General features: G+C 36.1%; 2 protein-coding genes across 2 annotated transcripts; one reads left to right on the forward strand and one right to left on the reverse strand.

Annotated features, from left to right (window-relative positions):
- Positions 1-9466: 9466 nt before the first annotated feature.
- On the reverse strand, positions 9467-18177 carry LOC149570693 (uncharacterized). Its single transcript, XM_089823235.1, has 2 exons — positions 16261-18177; positions 9467-9873 (listed from the first exon to the last, which is right to left on the reverse strand). Exon 1 carries the CDS (start codon positions 18054-18056, stop codon positions 16968-16970), a length of 1089 nt encoding a protein of 362 aa, XP_089679361.1. The 5' UTR covers positions 18057-18177; the 3' UTR covers positions 9467-9873; positions 16261-16967.
- On the forward strand, positions 9996-16013 carry LOC149570694 (leucine-rich repeat receptor protein kinase HPCA1-like). The gene is made up of 18 exons (XM_089823234.1): positions 9996-10116; positions 10204-10275; positions 10372-10446; positions 10523-10594; positions 10918-11079; positions 11165-11239; positions 11359-11430; positions 11581-11652; positions 11745-11813; positions 11892-11966; positions 12046-12117; positions 12320-12454; positions 12535-13061; positions 13199-13351; positions 13460-13599; positions 14224-14452; positions 14728-14966; positions 15497-16013. The coding sequence occupies exons 1-18, from the start codon at positions 10001-10003 to the stop codon at positions 15821-15823; spliced, it is 2682 nt and encodes an 893-aa protein (XP_089679360.1). The 5' UTR covers positions 9996-10000; the 3' UTR covers positions 15824-16013.
- Positions 18178-18671: the final 494 nt, after the last annotated feature.

The following is an 18671-nucleotide window of genomic DNA, read 5'->3' on the forward strand; positions in this document are numbered from 1 at the left end:
ATACACTCTATCACAGTCAACCATAAAACATACATCATCTTTGTAATCCTCAACAAGCTTAGGAGGAATCTTGAACTTGTTGTTCATCCTTTCCTTGAAATCTTCGAAGTAATTATCCATAATGCTATCAAAATTTATACCCATTTCTACAATAAATTCATTTATTTGATACAAAATAGGAACATCTTTTCTCCATACTACAGAACTTTTGGATGGGAAAAACTTTTGTACATAAAAGAAAAGACATGTCAACAAAGAACCAAATTTGCAAGGGTTGTTCTTTGATGTCCCAATATTGTCCATATTTTTATTCAATTTTTTCAGTAATTACTATGATAGGTCAAATTCCATATTTTTCTTCACAACTTTAAATGCTAAATCCATTGCCTCACATGGCATGTTAGAAACAGTGCTAATCTTTAAACCTCTACCGTCCCACTCAGCTAGGGTTTTCTTTTGGAGTTCATCCTGACCTAGGGCTTTTGTAGCTTTGGCTTTGCTCATCATGGGAAGACTCATAATCTTATGAATCATTTTCTTGGTGATTAACACTGGCTGCTCTAACTATAATTGTCCATTATCCACATGACTGAGAATGTACCTAATCCACTTAATCTAAAAGCTCCTTGGCATGTGTGTGATATGAGTCAACCCTTTGGTTTCTAGATGCTTATGCTTAGGTTTTAACAAACCATCAACACACATTTCTTCTAAGGCACTATCCATCTCTAGGGTTCCAATTTCCTATATAGAACACTTAAAATGAGTGCAAATCTCATTAATTAGAAGTAGCTTGGGAGGAATTGGGGATTGAGCTCCATTAGGGTTTAGTGACTCTACAATTTCTAGAACTAGCTTGAAGTTAGGCACTTTCCACTCTACACCTTTAACCAACATTTCAAATTCTCTTTTTTCCTTGTTGCTATTGCTACTCCCGAATGCCATGGCTTCTTGGTAAATGATAGAATTTTTTTGAAAAAATTATTTGTTGTAAATTAGCTTGAAATTGCCTGGATGCTTCCCACAAGGTAACGGTTAGGTGGAGGCAACTAATAAAACCCTACTCAAAATCCTAAAGAAAGTTGTTGATGGTTCCGACTGTGATTGGCATTTGCAAATTAACCTCACATTATGGACCAACTAGACCTCGTTCAATACATCCACAAGCACAACCCCATACTCCCTGGCCTATGGTGTTGAAGAATTATTACCTATTAAGGTTGAACTCCCATCCCTATGCATTTCCTTGCGAGGCTAGATATCAGATGAGGATTACCGAGTGGCTAGACTTACCCAGCTAGATTTACTTGATGAGAAAAGGCAATAGGCCTATGAGCACCTCATGGTCTACCAGAATCTCCTCAAGTGGAACTTCAATTGAAAGGTCCATCAGTGTCAATTTCAAGAAGGAGACATGGTCCTAAAAGAAAACATGAAGGTCCAAGCTGACTGAGAAAAGAAAGGAAAGTTTGAGCCCACATGGCTTGGTCCTTACGTGGTCACAACATCTTTTGGTTCAAGGGCATATTAGCTATCCACACTTGAAGGTGAGGTCCTAAATGATCTCACCAACATCATTCACCTTAAGAAATTCTATGCCTAAAAATCCTCAGTGTATCTTGCTCCCTCAAAACAAGAAAATAGAAGAGAAAAGAAATGAAAAGAAATAGTAAAGAAAACTAAGCGTCCAATGGTGAAAACTTGGCAATTCAAGCACCTTGGATAGGTAGCTTGGTGAAAACCTAGCAACTAGGTGCCAGGTGTGCTTAGCCTTTTCATTATCTATCAATGACCTACATCTCCTCATCACCCTTTCACACCTCATTGCCCATCTTCCCATTTTTCAAGGTGTTCCAAGAGTTCCATCCTCACACTCCAAACATTTCTTTTCAGCATCCATTAGCTTGGAAAGCCTACCTAGATCATATATTCTACCATGGTTAGCATATCTATGCCATCCTTGTACACTACCACATGTATCATATCAGGTGTATTCCATCCTTGTACACTGCCACGTGTATTATATTAGATCTATTTTATCCTTTGTATCATGTCTATATATCCCATCCTTGTAACAACACCAGTATTCTATGTATCCCATCCTTGTAACAACACCAGTATTCTATGTATCATATCCTTGTAACAACAACAATATTCTATGTACCATACCTTTGTAACAATAAAAAACTTTGTGTATCATACCCATGTAACAATAAACGTTATGCATCAATACTATCTTCATGTCCTGAGCTTTTCCCCATCATGTGCACACTCACAATTGTAGTCTATCATAAGTTCCTGAGTAATCCATCCAATGTATAGTCATTCTTGTACATTTTTCCAGTCTTATAGCGAAATCCTATGTCGCTAGTCTGTTATCTGTAGATCGGTACAATTTCCAATTTTGTCCTAATCCCAAACATACTATTGCTAGGTCCTTACACAATGCATCCTTCCTTGTCCTTAACATTGGCCTATCAGTATCCAATTATCCTGATCTCTTTGGAAAAAGGTTACTCTATCATGGGTTTATTCTTTCTTTTGATATTGATTTTTTAATGTATTTTTATTTGTGTAGGTCGTTTCCAGATGACTTAGTTGTTCCCTCCTCATGGTCGCCATGGTCTTCTATATCATGGTGTGCTTTGACTAGGGAAACTTGAAAGCATGTTTTTTGACCAAGGTCTTTTCTACTTGTGAGTTAGTTGAATATCACCCCTGCATATTCCAAACATGTTTTCATTCATAATCACATGATGCAGTTGGGAACTATTGTTTGCTTTTGGATCACCCAACATCATTTCCACTTTGATTCCTCTGGAAGTCATGTGTGATGTTGGGGCAATCCTTGCATGTTTGTTTCAAGTTAGTCCTATGTAATATTGGTACAAAGGCCTTGATGTTCTTAGTAACCTTGGCATATCCCCAATATTCCTATATCAAAATAAGTGCTCAACTACATGGTGGTGTTCCCCATTGGAACACCCTCACACTCAAGCTTCAATGGATTACTTCACACTCTTGTCCTATCAAAACATCTCATCCTATCCAAGCATCCCATCCAATCAGTCCTACAATCATGATCCAATAGTTTTATCATATCATAATCATATCTCCTACATCAATCCCATAGTATCCAATCTAGTATCAATCATAATCATAGTCATCACCAATCATAAATCCTAGAATCATAATCTCCCCAAACCTCCCATCTTCCAAATTACTTCCCTGGGTCCAATGTAAAAAGCTAATCACCCCCCCGTCCCCCTCCCCCTCCCCCTCCCTCTCCCCCTGTAACTAGTTTTCTTAACCATTGGTTATCCTAGCACACAAGGTTTTCTTTTATATCATTCTCCCATAGTGCGAGTATCAATTTCCTTAAACCCCCTCTCTTAGCCACTCTCAATCCTCTTGCTCACCCTGGATTCTTGAACTTTTCAAGAAGCTATCGAGCCTCACCTTCTCTCCCTACCACATTCTTGAGGGGGCATCACATAGTCCATTCTCTCCTCTTCTATTCAAAACTAGGGCAACTGTGTTGCTTTAAAGAGTCTTATTCATGTTGTTTGTATTCAAACTTCTTTAAAATAGTGTTGTCCCAACACTATGTCAAAGAGGGGCAAAATGTAGACACCTAAATCTGATTACATAAATAGGTAATCATATTTAGTCATCTCCTAAGACATCACTAATTAAATATTTATTATTTAATTAATTAATCATCATCCCCTAGTTTATTTATTTGTTTAATTAACTATAGTCCAATTGATAAAATCAAATGATAACCCAAAATCAACTTATCAATTAAAACCCTATTCCTCTATTAAATTAAATAAATCCTCAAACCTATTTAATTTAATCTCACATCCCCCATTTTATTAAATAAATCATCTCTAACCCCTAAAACATCCCTAAACCCTACCTCTACCCCTAATCCAACCCATTCACCCATACTAACCTCACTTAGCCACCTAACTAACCCATCCCATCAAAGCTAAGTCACTTGCCCCCTAACCCCCTTCCTAAACTAAGTCTAATCCCTCTCCTAAACATGTACACAACTTTATGTAACGATTAATACTTGTTAACCCAAGCCAAAGTCAAAAAGTCTCCCTTATCCTCTTCCACCCTATCCAAGAGCATTTATGGCTCTTACATGCCATTAATGCCTCTTACATGTCATTAAATACCTCTTACATCCCTCTTCCACACTCTTCTTCCCTCATTATTCCCTTTGATCAACCATTATCCCATCCCCTCACACTCATCCTCCTTGTGACAAGTGTCACTCCCCTATTGGCTCCAAACAAGCACAATCCATGTGCTCCCCTTTCAATGCATCCTAACCCTCCCTCACCTTTTTTCCATCAAAGCATCTTGACCCTCCATCTCTCTACCCCCTAGCCTATAAATTAAACCCTCTCCCTTCACAAATATCATCCACTTCCATGCTACAGTTATCATGTTATTTTGAGAGCCAAAACACTACCAAAATATCATTATAATGACAAAATCTATCCACACTTGCACTCATATATCTCTCATCCATTGGAGCTTGAGCAACATCATTGAGAACACATCTCCATCAAAGGATTCATTTACATGATCGAGGAGGCTTTTGGAGTGATCTTCCTCTCGGTTTGCACTCTCTTACATCATCTTTTGTCTAATTTAATATGTGAGCATTTTTTTGGTTTGTGAATGTTTTCAATTTAGTTAATGTTCTTTGCACGCTAATTTCTTGTTCTACAATCAATAGTAATTAACTTGCAGAATGTGAAACATTAAACAATAAAACATCTCAAACAAAGTTCGCACAAGCATGACACCTAAATTTAACATGTAAACCCAATTCGGTAAAAACCACTAGTAACATACTACCAAATTTTGATTCTTTAGAAGTGACCTCTATTAGGAGCCAACCCTATTAAAGGTTATACAACACATTATAGGGTGTGACCCTATTAGGAATAGCCTTGTTAGAGGATTTAAGAACATTCCATTAGAATGTCATTTTGATTAGAGAATTTACAAATGACTATTAGGTCAACCTGATTAAAGGATTTTAACTGATACAATGGTTAGTGTAATACCCCAAAATTGGCTTATTGCCATGATCACCAATTTTGGTCTATTTCTGATCAATTATAAAAGTCCTATTTCATTAGGCAAATTCTTGTTCTAACATTCACTACTTGACTTAATTGTCAGATGCAAAAAACCCTAATCTACATTCATCATATTTTCCTATTTAATTCCTATAGTACGCACTCATATTAGCCACATTAAACCTATTTGATTTTGATTTAATTTAATCTAAAGTATTCATACTTTATTAAATTAAATTATCCCCTAAGGCTAATGTACTATAGAATTAAATTTATTTAATTTAATAAATATGCCTATTCTAATTAATTAAACGAAATTATTTAATTAAATGGAGAAGCTACTTCTAAATTAATTAAACAAAGTCATTTAATTAAATGGGAAGTTATTCCTAAATTAATTAAATGGAGTTATTTAATTAAATAAGAAAAGTGTCTCTAATTAATTAAATAGAATTATTTAATTAAATAGAAAATGGTAATTATGAGAGCATATCTTATTTTATTAAATTAAACGTCTCTCTTAATTTTCTCTTCAATTCAAAAATAGAAATTCCCAGTTCACTGCTGATCAAATTAGAAATGACCCAGATCACTTGCTCTCACACTGAAGTCTATCTGAGTTGACTGACTCTTACACTTAGATCTGAGCCAGTTAACTCCCTCTAATTTGGGAATCTTCCACCTTAACTAAACCTCATCTTCAATCCTGATCGATGATTGAAATCGATCTCAACCATTGATGGATTCCAGGAAAGTCTATTTAAGAGACCCTCATTTCCTCATTATAGAGGTTGAATTTTCATGCTATTGAATTGCTGTTGAATTGAGTACTCACCTTATTTTCTAGTTTCCATATTGCTATCATTTTAGATTCTCATCTAGCTTAATAATGCATACATCTAGTTTAATGTCTTTTATTGTTTAATAGAATAAATTGCATCTCTCATATAGAATACTTTGCACATTCATTTAGATCAATTGCATTTCTTTAAATCCTTCATTCTTAGAGGGTATGGTTTCTTACACCTCAAATCTGAGGATATCTAATAAGCAAAATCCCTTTAGATAGAAGGCAACAGGTCGCTTTGCAGGGAAAATCTTGGGTGAACAATCTCATGTTCATTCCAGGATGAATCCGCATACAATGACCGTGTTGAAGTGTGCGTGTTAACAAAGGCCACATATTCATGCATACAGTTAGAAAGTAACAACAAGTTGATCTGATAAATGCAACTCACTTTGCAAATACAAATCACAATGTAGCTCATTTACTGATTCATTGATATGACTCCATTTATGTTTGCATCTCCAATCTTTGATCTACTTGGAAAATCCTTCAAGCAATCACTCTTCACCTCTACTCTACTCCTTTACAACCTTCTTCTCTAGTTTGCTAGTCAAGAAAATCAACATCTGCTAACCTCTCTAGGTTAATCTTTATACATAGGTAGCTTTGATGTTTTTCCACTTAAACATCACCACTGATCTTAGAGTTAGGTCAAATTAATCGAATCCTTCCATCATTTTGTTTCTTTCTTCTCTTTCTAGATACTTCTCAAAACTTCACGTTGAATCTATGTCTAGGAGTACTAAAAATGATTTATCTTGCATTAAATGCTCCAGCTCATCAATACTTATCCTTCATGCACTTTGACTAATCCAAAAAATCAACTATGTTGGCTAGGAATCTCAATTCCTTCACAAACTATCAAATGTTGTCACTTGGTTTATATTGTGTTCCTTGGCCTTTGTCATTACTAGACAACTCTGTCATCACTAAGTTGTCTTGTTCAGCTTATATGGTCTTCACATGAACTTTTACTAGTGCTCGATCAACACTCTATTTTGCTCGGCCATAATTGTTCCTCGGTCGACACAAGCATAACTCAACTTTTACTATAAGTTCCTTAATCTTCCACTTTGTAGCTCAATTTAGCCTATGCATTTGGTTTCCTATTGATCATCTCTACTAGGCTTCAACTCAACCATCTTCTCCACTCAATGTTATGATTAAACAACACATTATCTTGTCAAGGCCCAACTGATCAAGTGCCCAATATAATCCCACATAACACGACCTTTCCACTAGGTCTTCTTGTTATCTTTCCTTCTCAAATCCTCTTCATTAATCATCTTGATATGGCACTCTACTCAAGTAGGTTTGACATCAATTTACAATATAACAATTATTCCTATTGAAGCTTCCAATAGCTAATAACATACTTTAAACTACGATAGCACTTTCCTAACTCAAACATGTCACAAAAAATATATATTAAGTTTTGACCATTAATGATAACTTATAAAAATCATACCAACATGGTTGTAGGATTTTGTCCAAAGTAATAGATGATTGTTTGGAGAAATAACCCCCACAATAATTTGTGATAGATTATTAAGTTTTTGTTTGTGTTGACTCACCCTCTCTATTAGCACCTAGCAGTGTTCAACGACGCTAGTTGAGATCAAACATTCATCCTTTCTTAGTGATTTATTGAGTACTACCATTGACTCATTGCAACATGTATCTACTTTTCTTCATGCTTCTATTTCCTATTTGACATACATTACATTATTATTTTTGAAGTCATACATTTCATATTTGGGGAGAGACATTTAATGATTTATTTGTTCTATTTAATGACACTCGTAACATAATTGTTGTCACTAGATATTTGTCTTTGACACTCTTCCAAGATTAGTTTCCATTAATTCCTTGTTTAGCATCTTCTATTGTGATTGCATATCCACCTAATTAATTTGTGGCATCTTATCCTCCTAGGACATGGCAACACATGAGTAGACTTTTGGAGAAATTATTGTATAGTTTGATTCTATTTTCTCCCAATTCTTATCTAAAATGGGAAGCATTCATGTATTTATATTTCTTTATCTTTTTCCAAGGGAAGAAACATTATCCATAGGCATGTCTGGTCCTGTTTTTTCTTCAAGCATTCACCATTTTTCTATAAAATTGTTTAATATGAGGTGCCTATGAAGTCTCTCCCCCTTTCCCTTTTATGATGTGATATTGATTGTACGAATATGATATATCTAGTCCTTTGGGGGTATGAGTGATTTCTCCTTACATTATGATTGGTTTGTTTCTTTCCCTTTTGGAGGGGAGTTCCCCAACATACTTTATCCATTTCTCTATTTGCTAGATACTGTTTTATACATGGATAGCTTTCTCTATTTGCCAAATAGAGTTTTATACATGGATAGCTAAAATGGTTTGCATTCTTTATTTGCCAAATAGAGTTTTATACATGGATAGCTAAAATGGTTTTGTATTGAGGACCTATAATGCATAATAATCTTCTCCCCATGTTGCATTTACTTGAGGATTGTTGGTTGAATCAAGCTATGGCCTATCTAGTTATTAGTAAAAACCTAAATTTGAATCTCAATTTTACATAGACAAAGTTAGTTGTACTACTACTTCCTGGGTGACATTCTAGAAGTTAGTTATAATGTAGTGATACTTACCTAATTTACTTTTAGTTATCTAGGCATATGATTTTGAGTCAAATGCATTTAACATGTGCATTATCATATTTAACCATATTTACATTTTTGAAGTAATAATTCTTAACATTCTCTCTTATGAAATGGTTTTTATTTTTTAAAAATTTTAGAAGTGTTAAGCCATCTATTTACTCTAATATTAAAACATTAGATTTGTATTATATAAAATTGATTATATATATGTACGTATATTATATATTATATTACACATGCATAGATTCTTAGTAATAAAAATACTTACAAATTACAAATTAAATATTATAATATTATAACAAAAATATTATAATTTTTAGTTTACCTTATAGTATTCATTTTAAATAACTCAAAAATATGGGAAACTCTCTATGCTATACAAAACAAAATAAAAAACGCAAAAAAAAAAAAAAAAAAAACTTGATAATTTTTAGGTGGAAAACAATTGATTCGCTTAAAAAGACAACGAGTCATTTATCATTGATGCAACTTTCATTACAATGTATTTAACTTACAAAATAGTTGACTCTCGCAGTACACCATATTATTACTCTAATATGAATTGAAGCAAATAAAGAAAGAGATGGGAGTACGAGGCGTGCATTGCTCATATTAATTTGAATCAAAACATTGCCATCATATTGTTAATGGGTATCGCCATACGATAGCTACCTGTCTCTACCGTTACAATAGCCCTGCAATCTATATATCACACAGCATCAAAGTAGTTCTTAAGTGAAAAAGGCTAATTTAATTTTTAAAAGCCTTTCTGGATTCTGTCCATGTTTTCAGATTTGAGCTCTATCCGCATGTATTTTTGTTCTTTGGGCTCATTACTCCTCAAGACTGACCTTACGTAATAATGAAAACAGCCCGCTCTTCATCAAAAGAATTGCCCATTATAAAGGTAAACACTTCTCAGAAAGTCTCTTGGTACAGTTTACGAGCAAACTGCTAATTCAAGAGCTTACTAATGGCAGACAGAAAGTTGGTGCGAGTTAAAGGGCCCAGAACATAACATTAAGTAGAACCAGTCATCCCGATCTCAAAATTGGAAGATATTTCCATGGATTTGTTCTTTGGTTTTCTAAATGTATTAATTCTACATTGAATATGGTGGAACCCACTTGTCAACTCCACGAATGATAATAGATTAAATCCAGTGCACTGCATTGGTATACCACAGCAAAATCAATGGCTTCAACATCTTACACTTCTCTGTTTATTCTTCTGTACACGCTTTTTTTTCTTTGCCCTGAAGCACCTGCACTGTCAAACATGCTTGATGGTCAGAATAGCTATTAAAACTTGCTATTTTCTTGTCATCCCAATTGTTTCTCAAAAAAGGGGCTGATTTTTTATGTTGGGAACTTGTTGGTTGTTCAGTAAAAATGCTGCAGGCGGTCAAGTCAAAATGGAAAAATACTCCACCAACATGGGAGGGCTCTGATCCCTGTTCCAACCAATGGAACGGTCTTGTTTGTACTGCTTCAAGAATAACTTCACTGTAAGAAACCATATATTGTTTGTGTTCCACGGAGGATAAAGTTATTTGGGTTTTGTGATTTGACACCATCTAAATTCGGTTGAACAGGACATTATCTAGCATGAGCCTGTCGGGAACACTTGCTGTAGAAATTGGATTTCTTAGCAGCTTGCAATCTCTGTAAGCGAACAGTAAAATTAGTCAGCGGAGGCTTTTTTTACCTCCCAAGCCAATGCATCTTGATTACTGTATTGAAATTATAGCCTTTTGTTTCAGAGATTTGTCGTACAATAAAGAACTGACTGGACCCATCCCAATCACCCTGGGAAATTTGATCAACCTTGAGAGCTTGTAAGTTCATCTTTTTCAAATTATTAGCAATTTATGTTCAAAATTAGTTCGCCGTCATAACACGTTGTTTCTTCAGGGTTTTGATAGGCTGTGGCTTTACTGGAAATATACCACACGAATTAGGCAACCTGAAAGAGCTTACTTTTCTGTAAGAAAATCATTTCTCCAGACTTAACTTGTACTATGGTACTGTTCAATTATGTTTCTGGATTTGATTGTATGAATATTTTTGCATCAACATTTCTCATGATGCTCTCTCTCTTATCCTGATAATGGATCACAGAGTGTGATCCGAAAAGTCAAATCCAAAAATATTCACACAATCAAATCCGGAAACATAATTGAGGAGTTTCATATGGTTTGTGGAAATCTTCTTGTTCTTATTATACTATGGTTTCTCAATATTCCATTTGCTCTTCAAAAAAATTGGTTTTAACCTGCATGAAATGAGCTTATTTTTATGTTTTTCAGGGACTTGAGTTCAAACAGTTTCAGTGGCCACATTCCACCATCTGTGGGTAATCTGACAAAACTTCACTTGCTTGATCTAGCCAATAATCAACTGTCTGGATCCCTCCCAGTATCAAGCTTAAATGGATTAGGGTTAGACAGGCTAGTTAATGCTCAACACTTGTGAGTATGAAAGTTTAAGGATAAATATTCTTCTACCTAGTACTTACAAAATGGTGCTAATTCTTTTATGATTTCTTGTAAACAGCCACTTGAATTCAAACAGACTGAATAGTTCCATTCCTGCAGATATTTTCCACTCAGATATGCAACTGATCCATGTGTAAGTACAAATATTATCTTTCAGTTAGGGCCCCATTACAGGTTACGTAGTATTAATATTTGTGATCTGTATTGTGATATGTATTGTGATAAAGAGCACCCATTGTTGCTTGTTTGTAGACTGTTTGACAGCAATACTTTTGTGGGAGAGATTCCATCGACTTTTGGGCATGTACAAACCTTAGAAGTTATGTGGGTCTTTAATCCTCTCTGAATTTGATCAATACGGTGTAGATTTTGACTTTCTTGAAAAGGAAATAACACCATCCTTCTAAAAGATTTGAAAACAATACTTTTGCTTAGAGCTATTCAACAATTGTTGCTCTCCCTGTTGTGGAACAGAAGGCTTGATGGGAACTTTTTAGAAGGTCCTATACCGTCGAACATTGGCCAACTGAAAAATGTTAATGAACTGTAACAATCTTCTCTCTGCTCTCAATTCTTAATCGTGCTAAAATCTACTACAGAAAAATTTATAATCTTGTGAAATTTCATGATCTTTTTAGGCATCTATCGAATAATAACCTGAGTGGTACAATACCTGATTTGTCAGGAATGAACAGACTGCAGTACATGTAAGTATTCATTTTAAATAAATAACTAATTATGAGTTTTGATGTTTTGAGGTCTAATATCAGTATGAATAATGCCAGAGACCTGAGTAATAATTCATTTGAGGCTTCCGAAGCTTTGAAATGGTTTGGATGCCTGGAACAATTGACGACTCTGTAAGTTCCCTCAGTTTGAATTTCGAGACAGTTAATATCAAGTCACTCATTCTAACATTTGTTTGGTTTGAATTATTAGAGTACTAGAAAATGGAAGGCTGATAGGGCCGGTGCCATCTAAACTTTTCAGCTTGCCCCAGCTTGAGACAATGTGAGGTTTCTTTTCCAGTCCAATTAAGTAAATAGAACACCGTCAGTCATATTGTGATCGAGTAGGGTACTTGTAGATGATGTGAACGCCCTCTTCTATAATTCGTTAGATTCAACAAAACTTGTGCAATAACTTTAATTGTCCCTATAGTTTTGTATCACTATTGGTAAATGATGGTCGGTTTGAAATTTGAATGAAGCAGGAGGCTACGAAACAACGAGCTCAATGGAACTCTGAAAATAGACACAAAGGAAAATCTCCAACAACAACTGATAGACCTTGAGAACAATCTCATCACTGGCTTATCTGTTACCGGAGAAACCTATACCAACTTGCTGTAAGTGCATCTTTTTATTTTCATGAAGAGCACTTGGTTGTGGTTTTGTGTTCTGCCTACAAGGATTTTTGAAATTGCAGGCTCAGGGGCAATCCTGCTTGTGTGGAAAATTCAGAGCTTGTTAATAGCAAAGTTTGTCAAGGTGAAACCACAGAAATTTCCTATGCAGACAGTTTCAGAACATGTGGGAACAAAACATGCAGTGGAGATTTCAGAGAAAATCCCAATAACTGTGGGGAGAAAACATGCAGGGGAGATTTCAAAGTAAACCCTGAGACCTGTGATTGTGCAGTTCCTTATGAAGGAAAACTCCAATTCAGAGCTCCCTCTTTTTCAGATTTGAGCAATATCTCAAGGGTAGAGAAACTGAAGAATTCACTGTCCACACAATTGAATTTCTCAGAAGCAGCAGTATCAATCTGCTGCATGTCATTTGATGGCCATTACTATCTTGACATAGGAGTGCAGCTTTTCCCCTTTGGAAGGAAGCCATTTTTTGAAAGATATGAAATCATAAGAATTGGTTTCGCTCTTAGCAACAAAATTTACAGCCCACCTGATGAATTCGGCACCTTCTCTTTCACAGCAATTTCCTACAACTTCGGTGGTACAAAACATAACTGTCTTGTATTCTTTTGTTGTCTGACATTGTCGGCCTTTGGTTCATGGATTTTCATACTTCCAAGTACCTTGGATTCTTTCATTAGTGAGACATCTAACTTCGACTGCACTTGCTGATTTCAGATCCTAGAGAATCAAAAGGATTCAGCTCTGAGGCAAAATTCGGTATATCAAGTGTTGCAGCTGTCTTGATTCTTCTTGTTGCAGGTGCGGCAGGGTATGCATTTAGGCAAAAATGGAGGGCTGAGAAGGCAATTAAACTGAGCAAACCCTTTGGTAAATTAGTTTTCCGACGTTCCTGTATGTTTCCATCCCTTCAAATGTTATCTTCTGCAATCTAAGTTATTTTCTTCTCACAAATCTCACTTCTTATTTCTTGATTAGCAACCTGGAAGGGAGATAGTCCAGAGAGCAAACGCCCTCCCAAAGTAGATGGTGTCAGATGTTTTTCATTTAGCAAGCTCAACAGATGCACCAACTATTTTTCTGAGGATCACAAAATTGGTTCAGGTGGCTATGGCATGGTAACTTAAACAACCAATTACATGTTCTATAAACACTTTTAATATTCCATATTATCAATATTGAGGAGTCTTAACTATTTAATGTAACTCATTAAGGCAGTATAATAGTTAAATATTATTGTGTGATGGGGTGACTTAAGACCTTTGCTTGTGAAGCTGAAGAAAGAACAAAATCGAAGACTTGTAAAAAGCAATAGAGAGTTTAATATGAGAATGGGTAATGAGATTACACACCTGAAGATGGATGTTGTAGGCAGTTTCAGCATAACTGAAGATTTTAATTTGTAACTAAAATACAGAGCAGTGGCTGAGAAACATCAAAATCAAAATCCCCACAATGAGAATTTGACAGTTTGTTTTGAATAAACATGTAATCTTTAGATAATTTAGATTGATTCAATAAGAGGGTCACAGGGATAAGATGGTGAATTTGCCAATTATACAAACAACAGAGAATAATTAAAGCTATGTTCTTATTTCTGAATTTGAATCTGTGCAAATTTTTAACATGAAAATTGGATCCAGAGATAAGAACATAATAATAGAGAATAATTTTAAGAATATATGAGGGTTTGAATGATTTTTATTTTTCTTTACCTACTTTTAGTGTCATGGAAATTACAGGTGTATAGAGGGACACTCAATGACGTGAGCCAAGATGTGGCCATAAAGAGGGCCAAGAAAGGATCTCTGCAAGTGCAGGGTGCAGCGGAATTCAAAAATGAAATTGAAGTGCTCTCACGCATTCACCATAAGAACCTGGTCAGGCTGATTGGCTTTTGCTTTGGGGATGGAGAACACATGCTTGTCTATGAGTACATGCCTAATGGATCTCTTGCTGATTATCTATCTGGTTGTGCTTCTCACTGTTTTATGTTACATTGATCAACAATTAATATTATTCAAATGACTGAAGAGTTACCGATAATTACACTCAATTGGATTTTTTTGGCATTTTAGGACTAATTTGTAACTCCATATAAATGTGTTCAACCCACTTCTGCTTTTTGTTGGCATTTAAAATCGGAGGTCTGGATGTATTTGCAGGAGACTAGATCTTTTTAAAATTAGAATCAATGTCACAAATCTATTGGCATAAAACTTCTGGTTTGCTTTTGTACAATGCAGGAAAGAGGGGTAAGCAGCTGGATTGGAGGAGAAGGATAGTGATTGCTCTAGGGGCGGCGAGGGGATTAACATATCTCCATGAGTATGCAAACCCTCCCATAATCCACAGAGATGTGAAGTCCAGCAACATTCTACTCGACGAAAATCTCAATGCAAAGGTCTCAGATTTTGGCCTTTCCAAACTGTCTGACTATGGGAAAGAGATTGGTCATATGACAATCAGTGCTAAAGGAACACCTGTGAGTATACCAGGCAATTTAGAACTTATAAAATTCAAGTACAATGCCTAAGATTTAGTTTATTTCTTAATAATTTAAAGAAGATATTTTTGTACAGAAAAAGTTAAATGGTGATAATGGGAACAAGATTCAATCATGTAGTTTTTATGTCAAACTCATCAATCTATGTTCCATGAGTAGTGGTTCATAAGAACCTCTCTTATTAGAATGAATGAGACACTTATAAAAACAGTTGAAATTAAGTTCTCTAGATTATCTTCTTGGAGGTGAAAGGAGGTCATCCATCATATGAGATTAAGTGCACTGTAGATGGAGTCCTGGAATGGGCGACCTTCTGAGTAGGCCCAATGCGAGTATCTTCTAGAACCTAGATGCCATGAAGGCTAAGTGTTCCATTCATTCTTATAAGAGATACATTCTTGCGAACCAGTATTGATGAAAAAAAGGCCTGAAACTCAAAAACTACACATACTAATATTAGAATTAACTTGTAAAGATTGCAGTTTTATTGATCTTAATGATTTTGACAGGGGTACATGGATCCAGAGTTCTTCATAACATATGAGTTAAGCGAGAAGAGTGATGTTTACAGTTTTGGTGTTGTATTATTGGAAATCATAACGGCAAAGGAAGCATTTGAAGATGGGCAACATGTTGTACAGACAGTGAAGAAAAAATTGCAGGAGAAAGGGCAGGTGAAGGAATTGATGGACCCCTTTCTTAGAGGGGAGTGTTGTATGGGTTTTGAAAGCTTTCTGAACCTGGCTTTGCATTGTGTGGAGGAATCGGCGGCAAGAAGACCTGTTATGAGTGATGTTGTCAAAGATTTGGAATCCATGTTTGTCGCACTTAATTAAACTTGTCGAGGACTGTTGTGCAAGCCCCTTCATAGTTTAAACCAACTCTTATCTTCACGAGATTTGAATATGGCACTTGGTTTCTTGCACTCTGACTCCTCTATATTTTACCTGTTTAGAGAATATGTAAACTTAAAAAGTTTCAGTTAACTACTAGCTTGGACTGTGAAATTTTTTGGGTTTTTAATAATTTACTTGCAGCCAGACATCCTTGACAACCATAGCTTGAGTCATTTTATAAAAATATGTTAGATATTTGGTAATGTTATTTCTCATTTTCAAGGGTGTAATCTTGAGATAATTTAAATCACCATTTACTTCTGCACTGGATAAGAAAAGAAAGACACAAAAAAGATGCAGAGAAGACCAGAATGTTAGAAAACAGGAAGAATTACTGATGCAAGGCAAAAGAAGAACAATTAAATAAAGAGGAATACCTTTGAATCCAACGCAATATTGATGGAGAACAGAAGGAGAAATCTGTGTTCTGTGCATTGGAAGGGGACATTCACTCTTCTATTTTCTCTCCCACAGCCATCCATTTGTCAAAATCGTCAAATCCTCGTTTAAGCATTCTTTTACCTGCAGTATCATCCAATGGAGTCTCATCTTTCTTGCATGTATTCATACGACTAACTCCATATTCCGAATCCTTCTCTTGACCCATGAGGCCAACTTGTGAAAAGGGTTTCATCTCCCGCAATTTCCCCTTAATAGCCAACTTACCAGCCAATCTATCAATTTCTAACTGGGTCTTCTCCAAGTCCTTGGCCATTTTATTCAACTGATCCTTCATTTCATTCAATTCATTCTGCTTGAGCATCAACACCTTTTTCCAGTTTTCCCTCTTTGTGATGAATTCTGCCTCCATCTTGGCACCTTTGTTCTTCCACCCCTGCAACTCATCCCTCAGATTCTTGGCCTCTCTCAGACAAGTCATCTCCCTCCCATGTGCCACTGCAAATTCCCCTTTTTGACTGTTGCCCACCATTCCAGACTGCTGCTCCAAACATATAAGAACCTCTCCCAACTCATTTGGCACCACCTTCCATAAAGGGAAGGTGGCTTCCACCATAAAATATCTTTGCATCATTGGATGAATTGAATCATTTCCTTTTGGAGGATCATATCAAGGACGTGATTGCTAAGCTTGGTTTCTTAATTGTCCAATCTGCCATCTAGGGCATTGTGCCTTGCATGTTGTACATAGGTGATTGTACTTTTGTTTGTATTCTTTAACTTCACAAAGTTTCCTCCAGTCTAACAATCCTTTTAGTATCAGAGCATCAAATTGGGATTTAGTTAGCATTGAATCTCTGTTGTTGTGCAACCACTCAGCAATGACCGACACCAGAATAGAACAGACACCCTCCCCTCCAGCCCTTTTGCTTCTTTGGTCAAATAAAGCAAAAAAAACTTGGATGGTCAACTTCATCTGCCCATCTCTACTCACCAGATCTATCTCTTCCCAACTGTATTCGGGATCCTTCTCATCCTCACTCTTGACCCTTGAACTCCTGTTGTTTTTCTTGGGAGGCTCGGACATGTCTCCTTCACCATCATCGGATAAACATTTTTCTGTATCCTCCTGCTGCCTCATAACAATGTGAAATGACCATTTATGCTCAGCGATAGCAGAAATACTCTTGGGCTTCTTTTTAGCATTGGCTGACTGGGATCTTGCATTTTTACTCTTCCATGATTTTGGGAAGGCATGAGAAAATGGCCAAACCTTGTCCATTTTACATTGTTTGGCTTCCCTTATTTCCATTTCCTCTCCCGTAGCCATCCATTTGTCAAAATCCTCAAATCCTTGTTTAAGCATTCGTTTACCTGCAATATCATCCAATGGAGTCTCATCTTTCTTGCAAGTATTCATACAACTAACTCCATATTCCAAATCCTTCTCTTGACCCATGAGGCCAACTTGTGAAAAGGCTTTCATCTCCCCCAATTTCCCCTTAATAGCCAACTTACCAGCCAACCTATCAATTTCTAACTGGGTCTTCTCCAAGTCCCCGGCCATTTTATTCAACTGACCCTTCATTTCATTCTGCTTGAGCATCGGCACCTTTTTCCAGTTTTCCCTCTCTATGCTGAATTTTGCCTCCATCTTGGCACCTTTGTTCTTCCACCCCTGTAACTCATCCCTCAGACTCTTGGCCTCTCTCAGAAAAGTGATCTCCTTCCCATGTGCCACTGTGAATTCCCCTTTATGATTGTTGCCCACCATTCCAGACCGCTTCTCCAAATATATAAGAACGTTTCCCAACTCATTCGGCACCGCCTTCCATTTTATGGAAGGCGGCTTCCACCATAAAATATCTTTGCATCATTGGATGAATTGAATCATTGATGAAAAAAAGCATTAATCCGGTCTTTCAATACTGCAAACTCTTTTCTATCTTCCTCAATCTGCATATCTCACTGATCTTCCATGACAGATATATTGAAGTGGAGGTTCATAATCTTTTGTTATTCAATAAAAAAATAGCACCAACTTGACATTATCTTCCATTTACCAACTGTTCTATATCATCAAAACCCCACAAGAAACAAGGGACCAAACACAATATATAACTATCCACATTTAGACAGTTTTATAGACCCTCACTAAAATGGCTATAACTTTCATACCAAGTAATATTTTGAAGATCGCTCTGGTGATATTGTGGAGGACTAGGTTATTAACAATATATCCGAAACTCATCAAAATCCAACGGTTGGCTTGGAATTTATGCCCCCCGTACTGGGACTAATGTTGTCCAACTTGGGACTCCTTGCTGTCTCCTGGATAGACCCGTATTCAGAGGGGTATAACTTTTGAATGAGATCAAAACACCTTGAT

This window comes from Cupressus sempervirens, chromosome 3, assembly GCF_028749045.1.
Source record: "Cupressus sempervirens isolate cs-2001-9-10 chromosome 3, ASM2874904v1, whole genome shotgun sequence".
Classification (NCBI taxonomy): Eukaryota; Viridiplantae; Streptophyta; class Pinopsida; order Cupressales; family Cupressaceae; genus Cupressus; species Cupressus sempervirens.

Coding starts and splice junctions, on each gene's coding strand:
- LOC149570694 (XM_089823234.1), top strand. CDS start 10,001: ATGCTGCAGGCGGTCAAGTCAAAATGGAAAAATACTCCACCAACATGG. Junction 10,276..10,371: donor CTTAGCAGCTTGCAATCTCT/GTAAGCGAACAG, acceptor CTTTTGTTTCAG/AGATTTGTCGTACAATAAAG. Junction 13,352..13,459: donor TAAACTGAGCAAACCCTTTG/GTAAATTAGTTT, acceptor TTTCTTGATTAG/CAACCTGGAAGGGAGATAGT.
- LOC149570693 (XM_089823235.1), bottom strand. CDS start 18,056: ATGGTGGGCAACAATCATAAAGGGGAATTCACAGTGGCACATGGGAAG.